This window comes from Mya arenaria, chromosome 17, assembly GCF_026914265.1.
Source record: "Mya arenaria isolate MELC-2E11 chromosome 17, ASM2691426v1".
Classification (NCBI taxonomy): Eukaryota; Metazoa; Mollusca; class Bivalvia; order Myida; family Myidae; genus Mya; species Mya arenaria.
In genome coordinates, this window is record NC_069138.1 from 43,510,581 (window position 1) to 43,522,408 (window position 11,828).

At 37.4% G+C, this 11,828-nt stretch overlaps 1 protein-coding gene across 1 annotated transcript in view; it reads right to left on the reverse strand.

Annotated features, from left to right (window-relative positions):
- LOC128222717 (uncharacterized) overlaps positions 1-7,399 on the reverse strand; it is a 32,879-nt gene extending 25,480 nt beyond the window's left edge. Inside the window, exons 1-4 of the mRNA XM_052931811.1 lie at positions 7,390-7,399; positions 6,935-6,979; positions 5,335-5,441; positions 4,693-4,764 (exon numbers count right to left, since the gene is read on the reverse strand). Of these exons, the coding sequence (XP_052787771.1) occupies positions 4,693-4,764; positions 5,335-5,441; positions 6,935-6,979; positions 7,390-7,396 (231 nt within the window). The 5' untranslated portion in view covers positions 7,397-7,399. The remainder of the gene's footprint in view (positions 1-4,692; positions 4,765-5,334; positions 5,442-6,934; positions 6,980-7,389) is intronic.
- Between the last annotated feature and the right edge of the window lie 4,429 nt (positions 7,400-11,828).

An 11,828-nucleotide genomic window follows, 5' to 3' on the forward strand; every position in this document is an offset into this window, starting at 1 on the left:
TACATGGTGGTGGTTATTGCACACATGGAGGCGGTTATTGCATACATTACACACATGGAGGCGGTTATTGCATACATGGAGGTGGTTATTGCATAAATGGAGGCGGTTATTACATACATAGTGGTGATAATTACATACCTGAAGGTGGTAATTACATACATGTTGGTGGTTATTACATACATGGAGGCGGTTATTGCATACATGGAGGTGGTTATTATATACATGCAGGCGGTTATTGAATACATGGAGGCGGTTATTACATACATGGAGGCGGTTATTACACACATGGAGGCGGCTATTGCATACATGGAGGCGGCTATTACATACATGGAGGAGGTTATTGCATACATGGAGGAGGTTATTGCATACATGGAGGCGGTTATTGCATACATTACACACATGGAGGCGGTCATTGCATACATGAAGGTGGTTATTGCATACATGGAGGCGGTTATTCCATACATGGAAGCGGTTATTGCATACATGGTGGTGGTAATTGCATTCATGGAGGCGGTTATTGCATACATTACACACATGGAGGCGGTTATTGCACACATGGAGGCGGTTATTGCATACATGGAGGCGGTTATTACATACGTGGAGGTGGTTATTACTTACGTGAAGGCGATTATTACGTACATGGATGTGGTTATTACATGCATGGAGTTGGTTATTACATACATGGAGGCGTTTGTTACATACACGGAAGTGGTTATTACATACATGGAGGTGGTTATTACATACATGGAGGCGTTTGTTACATACATGGAGGTGGTTATTACATACATGAAGGCGGTAGTTACATACATGTAGGCGGTTATTGCATACAATGAGGCGGTTATTGCATACATGGAGGCGGTTATTACATACATGGAGGCGGTTATTGCATACATGGTGGTGGTTATTGCACACATGGAGGCGGTTATTGCATACATTACACACATGGAGGCGGTTATTGCATACATGGAGGTGGTTATTGCATAAATGGAGGCGGTTATTACATACGTGGAGGTGGTTATTACATACATGGAGGCGATTATTACATACATGGATGTGGTTATTACATGCATGGAGTTGGTTATTACATACATAAAGGCGTTTATTACATACGTGTAGGCGGTTATTACATACAAGGATGTGGTAATTACATACATGGAGGCGGTTATTGCATACATAGTGGGGTTTATTACATACATAGTGGTGGTAATTACATACCTGAAGGTGGTAGTTACATAAATGTTGGTGGTTATTACATACATGGAGGCGGTTATTGCATATATGGAGGCGGTTATTACATACATGGAGGCGTTTATTACATACATAGTGGTGATAATTACATACCTGAAGGTGGTAATTACATACATGTTGGTGGTTATTACATACATGGAGGCGGTTATTGCATACATGGAGGCGGTTATTACATACATGGAGGTGGTTATTACACACATGGAGGCGGTTATTACATACATGGAGGTGGTTATTACACACATGGAGGCGGTTATTGCATACATGGAGGCGGCTATTACATACATGGAGGAGGTTATTGCATACATGGAGGAGGTTATTGCATACATGGAGGCGGTTATTGCATACATTTCACACATGGAGGCAGTTATTGCATACATGGAGGTGATTATTGCATACATGGAGGCGGTTATTGCATACATGGAGGCGGTTATTGAATACATGGTGGTGGTAATTGCATTCATGGAGGCGGTTATTGCATACATTACACACATGAAGGCGGTTATTGCACACATGGAGGCGGTTATTGCATACATGGAGGCGGTTATTACATACGTGGAGGTGGTTATTACTTACGTGGAGGTGATTATTACAAACATGGATGTGGTTATTATATGCATTGAGTTGGTTATTACATACATGGAGGCGTTTGTTACATACACGGAGGTGGTTATTACATACATGGATGTGGTTATTACATACATGGAGGCGGTTGTTATTACGTACATGGAGTTGGTTATTACACACATGGAGGCGGTTATTGCACACATGGAGGTGGTCATTATATACATGGAGGTGGTTATTATATACATGGAGGTGGTTATAACATACATGGAGTTGGTTATTACATACATGGAGGTGGTTATTACACACATGGAGGCGGTTATTGCATACATTACACACATGGAGGCAGTTATTGCATACATGGAGGTGGTTATTGCATACATGGAGGCGGTTATTACATACGTGGAGGTGGTTATTACATATATAAAGGCGTTTATTACATACGTGTAGGCGGTTATTACATACAAGGATGTGGTAATTACATACATGGAGGCGGTTATTACATACATAGTGGCGTTTATTACATACATAGTGGTGGTAATTACATACCTGAAGGTGGTAGTTACATAAATGTTGGTGGTTATTACATACATGGAGGCGGTTATTGCATATATGGAGGCGGTTATTACACACATGGAGGTGGTTATTACATACATGGAGGCCTTTATTACGTACATGGAGGCGGTTATTACATACATGGAGGCGGTTATTACATACATTGAGGCGGTCATTACACACATGGAGGTGGTTATTACATACATGGAGGCCTTTATTACGTACATGGAGGCGGTTATTACATACATGGAGACGGTTATTACATACATGGAGGCGGTTATTACACACATGGAGGCGGTTACTACACACATTGAGGTGGTTATTACACACATGGAGGCGGTTATAAACACATGGAGGCGGTTATTACATACATGGAGGTTGTTATTACACACTTGGAGGCGGTAATTACACACATGGAGGCGGTTATTACACACATGAAGGCGGTTGTTACATACATGAAGGCGGTTATTGCATACATGGAGGCGGTTATTACATACATGGAGGCGTTTATTACATACATAGTGGTTATAATTACATACATGGAGGTGGTTATTACATACATGAAGGCGGTTATTGCATACATAGAGGCGTTTATTACATACATAGTGGTGGTAATTACATACCTGAAGGTGGTAATTACATACATGTTGGTGGTTATTACATACATGGAGGCGGTTATTGCATACATGGAGGCGGTTATTACATACATGGAGGCGGTTATTACATACATAATGGTGGTAATTACATACCTAAAGGTGGTAATTACATACATGTTGGTGGTTATTGCATACATGGAGGTGGTTATTACATTCATGGATGCGGTTATTGCATACATGGAGGCGGTTATTACATACATGGAGGCGTTTATTACATACATAGTGGTGATAACTACATACATGGAGGTTGTTATTACATACATGGAGGCGGTTATTGCATACATAGAGGCGTTTATTACATACATAGTGGTGGTAATTACATACCTGAAGGTGGTAATTACATACTTGTTGGTGGTGTTTACATACATGGCGGTTATTGCATTGATGGAGGCGGTTATTGCATACATTACACATGGAGACGGTTATTGCATACATTACACACATGGAGGCGATTATTGCATACATGGAGGCGGTTATTGCATACATGGAGGCGGTTATTACATACTTGGAGGCGGTTATTGCGTACATGGTGGTGGTTATTGCATACATGAAGGCGGTTATTGCATACATGTTGGTGGTTATTGCATACATGGAGGCGGTTATTGCATTTATTTCACACATGGAGGCGGTGTTTGCATACATTACACACATGGAGGCGGTTATTGCATACATGGAGGCGGTTATTGCATACATCGAGGCGGTTATTACATACATGGAGGCGGTTATTTCATACTTGGAGGTGGTCATTGCATACATTACACACATGGAGGCGGTTATTGCATACATTACACATATGGAGGCGGTTATTGCATAAATGGAGGCGGTTATTACATACATGGAGGCGTTTATTACACACATGGAGGCAGTTATTGCATACATGGGTGTGGTTATTACACACATGGAGGCGGTTGTTACATACATTGGAGTTGGTTATTATATACATGGAGGCGGTCTTTTCATACATAGATGTGGTTATTACATACATGGAGGCGGTTATTACATGCATGGAGTTGATTATTACATACACGGAGGTGGTAATTACATACATGGAGGCGATCATTACATACACGGGAGCGTTTATTACATACATGGAGGAGGTTATTACATACATGGTGGTTGTTATTACATACATTGAGGTAGTTATTACACACATGGAGACGATTATTACACACTGAGGCGGTAATTGCATACTGAATAGGACTTATCGATTACGAAATCATTGTGTACACATTTTCTGATCGTATTAACGCTTCTCAAAAGTAACCAATAACAATAACATTGCCAGTATAGGACATTGCCCGAAATATTAATATATGTTGAAAAATTGAATAAACATTGATGAAATCACGGAGCGCAATTATCTATTTTCAAGTTATCATTATCATTAGCATCCCACTACTATAGAATATTATTGGAGTACAAAGAGTTGCGGGCAATATAAAATATTGTAAATAATCTTGGGTAAATAGTAGGCCTAGTAAATAGTATTGTCAAATAATAGAGCGTGGACTGTGGGCTCATTAAGTGAGGTAGTTCGGAGGAAGTATATAAACAAAGGTCATGATCTGTTCATTTTTTTGTTTACTCAATTGTGCGTTTTTGTAATGGTTGACCACTTATTTTCTTTGTTACTGTACTTATACTATTAATAGTAATGCATATGAATTGTTACCTGTCTTGCCCTGCATCCACCGCGGTACATGATTTCAAATGATGCCGTGATTATCTCCTCCATGTAGCACATCTGTAATAAAACATATCACCCATAGTATCATGTTCTGCCCAAAGCGGCGGTGTGAGGCGGGGACGGCGACTGATTCCGACATGCGTTAGATGTCACTGACCCTCTGTGAGTGCATTCCTCACCCCTCCCCTTCTCATCCTCTATGTATGCTGCCCCACCCACACCTATTCTGCTGAGGCAAGACATTGTTAGACACTAAGCCTTTACTCACTACCCTTTTTGATATTTCCGAGTAAGTCTACCGACCTCTGTTGCAACGTAAACATTTTTTGGTACGTAAACATCACATGTTTTGTTCATTTGATATAATATTGTATTGGACAAAACAACATGATATTGCTAAAAGTATTTCATGTTTGTTTCCCAATTCATTCAGACGTCGCTTATAAAAATAAATAGCCAATTGTGCCAAGGGTTTGATCTGCACCAACTTGTTTGTGAGTTTCTAGCTTGCCACAGACAAAAGACATCTAAGAAGTGTTACATGTATATGTATTTTAAATGTAGCAATAATTGTTTTTATCCCAGGTGACTAAATTGAAAACCAGAAAAGGCTGCATATGTACAAACCTCGGTCCTATTGTCGCAAACAGCATTCGTGGGGCAGTTTTCAAGATTCACGGCATTATTACACGCTCGGCATCGAATCATATCCTGAGGAGGGATTTGCCCTGCCACTGAAAGGACAATACATGTTGTATGGTATAACCTTGCGTAATACACTCGGATACGGAGTAAAAATGGTGTACATTGTTTCAAAAATTAACAGAGTTGAGCCGCGGTGGCTTAATGTTCCAAGACCATGTTTATACTAGGATTAACATCCTATTAATATATTGATAAACATCCCTAGTTTTTTATATATGTAGTATATCTGTACTTTGTTGTCTGTGGAGTTGTATACTGTTGTTCCGTGTTTTTGGTTTGCAGTTGTTTTTTTCTTGTGTTCTATGGCATTGGCGTTGACCCTGCGTCATTAAGCGGTGTTTATGTTTAAACGTTCGACAACTGTGCTTTTTTCTGTAGTTTTTCATATAAATTTTAAAAAGGAGAATCTTAGCCTTGAAGTATTAACCTAGATTAAATAAGAAACATCTGAGCAACAGTCAATATGTGTCAATCCTCTAGGAGCTGAAGCCACTTATCCGTGGCAAAAATCTAAGATGGTCAAATATAACATAACATAACAGGGTTCGTGCATTGAAGTAAAATGCATTATAGCATTGTGTCATGAAATGATGATTATAAATTGAGTCTGAGTGCGCATCGGATTTACCCCTTCTGAGTTCTTCTAAGTATTAACTGACTGTGTAAATACGATTACCCTATTTTCTATATTTTGGTAGTTTGATAATTGTGTTTGTTGTTAATGCTGTGTCTCGCCACTGGTGTTTGTTTTGCCCTGATCCATGTGCCGTTAAACATGATTTTGGTTAAATTTAGTGGTTGGTGGCTTACTTATACTCGCTCTAGGGCATTGCCCCTACGACGAGTGCGGCGGGGAATTGTACCTGCGATCCCTGGATTGACAGTCAAGTGTGTTACCACTAGACCACGGATCCGCCACAGGGGTTACAGTAGAGGCTTCTGTTTAACTATACTACTAGTTAGCTGCACATGCGTGTTAACAACCCTCTCGACTTATTGCTGACTAAATATACAAGTAAGGAAACAAACGGAAACAGCCACTGTGCTTGTCCCTGTAGATTTCATTGTGTTAATGTTATTATAATGATGATCCTGCACTTGATATATATCCTGAAAAGCGGCTTTCAAGCGAGACGCTGTTCAAAAACGTAGCGGGCGGCAAACCCATTCGTACTTGTTTATATTCAAAAGAACGTTTGGTTAACGATTCTCCTTTGTAGAACAAACTGACAGATAAGGAGTGGAACATACTACTACATGTTTCCTTTGATAAGTTATCTATGGCACCACCGAGTTATTAAATCGGCTATTGAAAGGTTCTTTTTGACATCATTGTCAATCTTAATAAGATTCATGTAGATCCTCAAATATTTGCATGCACTAAACATGATAATATCTATATAATATGAACGTTCTAAAGAAAATGTATCGCCTCGCCCGCTCTGCGCCGATCTGTAGAACGTAAAAATATACATGTATATTATCAAAACAAATAAGATTTATATGATTTTCATCTTATTACCTGACAAAGCGGCTATCAGCGATATAAGTGCCGTTGCCTGCCAATCTGAAAAAATATAGTGTAGCAAAAATGAATATGCCATTTAGTTTTTAGATACGTGTCTGCTAGCAGTGTGGCATTAGAACTGTAATCGACATGTATCTAAGACACACATGGAATAATTGCTTATTCCATTTAATGCGACTTTAATGCGTTTTTAAATAAGCCTTTTGAGTTTTGACAATCCGATGGCATAATACATGTCCAGTTTCTTCGATATATTTAATATTGCATGTACGCCAAATATTCACTGATGTCGTCAGAAATAGTGTGCTTTTCTTTGTGACTGTATCGTATTATATACAAAGTAAAGTAAATAATAGTATTATTAATTAAATACTGTAACATGATGAAAGTAAAAAACATGAGTTTTATTCAAAAACACTTATCAAAGAATGATCAAAATATATACGTACACATCATGACGCAGCTGAAACAGAAAAAAATACAAATTTGTTTTAAACGTGTAAAAAGGTCATGTTATTGTAATTCTATGAGCTTATATTTGATATAGGCAGATGTTGTGTCTTTTACATCTAGCTAAGAGGTTGTAAGTTATACAGGAATACAGTCAGCCCTCAATTAAAATGTCAAACTGAAATCAAGAAGATTGCTATAGTACATTTCGCATTTATTCATTGAATGAAGACTAACACACCCTCAAACTAAAACTCACGTCACGATCGGTGCGCAATTGACAATATAAGTTTGGTGTCAATCGTCCAAAACATATATATGTGTATGATATTATAATGATACGAAACAAGCGAAAAGTTCGAACGTTTTTTTTTGCTACATGTATGTTCTGTAAACGTTTGTTCAAACTCAAAATCAAACCCAATTCATTGTCCATTTGGGCCATCCATGGTTTAACGCACCCATATCTTAGAAAAAGTAAATACAAATGTTTGTTTGTGCGACAGCATCTATATTATATACGCGAATTGTTAGGTGTTTTTTTAAGCTGCAGTTTATAATATTTTCTATAATATAGAACTGTTTCGTAAAGGGAAGTAACCGATATATGGAGTTTTTATATAGCAACTGGTTTACCACAGACGTCAACCATTTCAAACATTTCAAACAATATGGGTGCTTTCGAATAACATTTATGAACATTTTCAATCTTATAATCATATTTTCTCACTGATGACTCAAAATCAACCTATGACTACGATTATGTAGAAGGTAGAATTAACTCAACGGGAATATGTTTCATTGCCTGGTCGTTAATGGGGTTAGAATGTCATTTTTGACCAAATATTAAATGACAATAACAATTGCAAACAAATAACTGGTCACAAATAGCAATCAGTTTAGAAAAGAGCACTTGTTCGGACGGACCAAAAAAGGTAAGCCTTTATATATATATATATATATATATATATATATATATACAGCATAACCTGGGACGAATCAGCATTTCCCTGACCTTAGTAGTTTCTAAAAATACACTGTTACTGCTCATTTCGGTAAGCCAATGCCATTGCCTTTTAAGTGATATTCAAAACGAAATTGAAATGCATACAGACACCTAAAATAAAGTATGCTGCCTGTTTAAAGTCATGCTAACTGCTCATTTTTTAACATTCAAAATCATTCACAATAAATACCCAAATAGAGTTGCAAATCGAGGTGTGAATGCGACAAGGTTCAAAGTTAAATTAAATAAAGAAGAAGATAGAACCTTCTCGCTTTTACCCCTCGAAATGATGTTCAAGTAGTTTAGTTTGAGAAGTTGTTTCACGCATTTTCCTAAAACAATGATCATCGTATTTACAAGCTGTTAGAATTATCTTAGACAGTTAGTGCTTAGTCAAAAATATTGTGCAAAAGGTACTTATTAGAACATGTTTCTATTGTCTAAAATGTAATCAGCTCAAGACTGTGCTCAAATGGGCAATGATATTGAACAATCTTCATTTTTTATACTGATTTTGAGATATTTTCGCTTTTCGCTCGCTTGACAATTGACAAAAAAAATATTTTTTAATTTGTTCGCTCCCTCACGCCAATTTTGGGGGCAAAATAAAGGTATTGAAAAGGATAATAGCCTTTCAAATTTCAAATTTACTGCAAGACTGTGGCAATTACTTTCTAAACTATGATAGGTTTAGTGCATAGTTACACTGAATGTTTGAACTGCCCATAAACACCGAGGGCTGCCTTCCCCGAAATCGTATCTATGTATCTCTCTGACCACCATTAAGTATTTACATTTGCGCTAAGGAAAAACGAGATTTGTTTTAGTTATTGTTAATTATTTGATTCTCACGAATGTACCAAAATTAATTTCATAGAATTCATTTCAGTCAGTCTATTTTGCAGCCAATGCTTACTTTAAAACTTGTGTCAGTAGTAGAGGAAGCATATACACAGTGTTTGCATCTGTGTGTACCAAAATCACCAAATAGGTCAGAGTCGAATTTTAAGATCATCGAAACAAGAGCCGGCCCTTTTTCTGTTGATCCTCAAGATAGAATCTAACATATATTAAACAATTTGGAAAGAAATATTCATCAAGCCAATAAGAATATATATTTTGTAACACAAACCTTGATTTTCTGTGCCGTATGTGTTTGCTGTCTCCTTATCAATGTCATTATGAGCTATCTCTTACTTATATCATCACAAACTAGGACGTCTCTATTTCAATGTAAAATGACCTGTTCAAATTATGACTTCATTTATGGAGTGCTTGTGTACCATGTAGGTTTAATTGACCTTTTATTCGCAAAAAGTGTTCAGCAACAAAATGCAAAACACACGAATGTTAAAAGTTTTCAAGAAGATTAATATTAATATTAGCTGTAAATTATTCTCCATCCGTACTTATTATGTATGTAGTCAATGTATTTGCTTAATGTACTTATATACAATAAATACTGTTTAAACCAAAAGTTTTTTAAGGGATTTGTTTTAAGAAATAGTTTGCGTCACGCGTCGAAGTATTGCCATCATTTAACAACAACGATAAATAAAATTATTGCTTTACGTTTCTATTCAGCTGTTGTAAATTAGGGCATTCATTTTTGGTAAATAGTTATCAACCACTCCTGGGAAACAGATTTCTGTCATTTCTATGTCATCTTTGTCAACGTTATCAATTGAATACAATGGTTGTGCTCGCTCGACCGCGATGCCCGTCCGTCGGCGACGTTTTCCGACGATCAACAAGCACGACGAAACTATTCATGATGGCTCTCTGTTTATTTCTAGTGTATTAATATCGGCATCAGATCGACGACCTCCCCCCGGTATCTGACATACCTCCCCTCGGTACCTTCGGTATCAGACCTCCCCTCCTTATCTGACAGTTGCATATCAATGTAATATCTTTGGTAAAATCGAAAATTCACAGTGATGATTGTGACAATGCATATAAGTATTATCACAAACCTGTTCGTATTGAATGCTCAGGGCTTATATATCATGATGGCTATGTCACGGGTGCGAAACAGTGGCTCAAGCCCTTTTAGGAGCTTTATATAAAAAAGAGCCAATGACACTTCCGAGCTTGAGCAAAAGAACGGACATCATCATAAAACGTAAGTATGACTCGTTATTTTATCTAATATATATACAGTTATTTTATCTAATATATATACAGCTCCTAAAAGAGCTGAATCCACTGTTTCGCATCCGTGTATGTCAGCACGTCCAAGCGATCGAACGAGATTCTGATTCTGGTACGTATTAGGGGGCCAGGTATAACAGTTTTTTTTTCAAAACGGTTTAAACCGAAGGTTGTGCAATTTTATGGTAAAATTATTTCTATTAAATTACCCGCATCCTCGGGTCTTTCGTTCAATTCCATATTATTATATTTCATCGGACACTCGAGCAATCGATGCCTTTCTAAAGGTCATGGACCCCGTTTCAATAAAGTTTGTGAGGCTTAAGATCGTAACTTTCTAGGCGTAACTCCGTTCTCGGCGTAAGCTCTGCTTAAAAAAATATCGTACGGACTTTCATCGCATATATTCTGCCCGTAACTTCATGGTTGAATCCGAGCACTCTTAAGCAGCGTAAGGGTTACGAATAAGATACCTTACTTGATTGTCTACGTCCATCAAAGCAGACCACCTTGAAATCCGTGTTTCTAGGAACATATGCAATGGTCAGAAGTGGCCACATGGGGACACCAGCGTTGGTTCGATTTCGTTTCATTAAGGGGCGGCTATATGCCTACACCAAACATTTAGACATTAAACAATTAATGGCTAAGGAACCAAGTGAAATAAGGAAACCTACTGAAGATAAATAAGTTTATTGTTACATTGAAGAGACAAGGAATAGCCTTTCTCTAGTCAACATCAATTACGAATGAATGAATAAATGAATGAATGAATGAATGAATGAATGAATGAATGAATGAATGAATGAATGAATGAATGAATGAATGAATGAATGAATGAATGAATGAATGAATGAATGAATGAATGAATGAATGAATGAATGAATGAATGAATGAATGAATGAATGAATGAATGAATGAACCAACGAAGAAACGAACCAACGAAGATACGAACAAACGAACCAACCAACGAACAAACGAACCAACGAACGAATGAATAGAGACAGAGAAAAATTACAATAGCCTTTTCCTGTTCTATATAAAACTGGGCGCCATGAGTTTAAGAGCAGTAGACGATTTAACATTTTGAACCTTCTGCTTTGATAGGGCACATTCAAAGACAGTATCAAAGTTTAATTACTTAAAAAAGTTTTGTTTTTCATTTTCATACCATGTCGCATGATTTGTATTGTAAACACGAGTTTCATTTGAATTGTCCTTCTTTAAGCACGATAGGTCATCTTAATAACTTGTTCACAATTAACAGCGTAAATACGT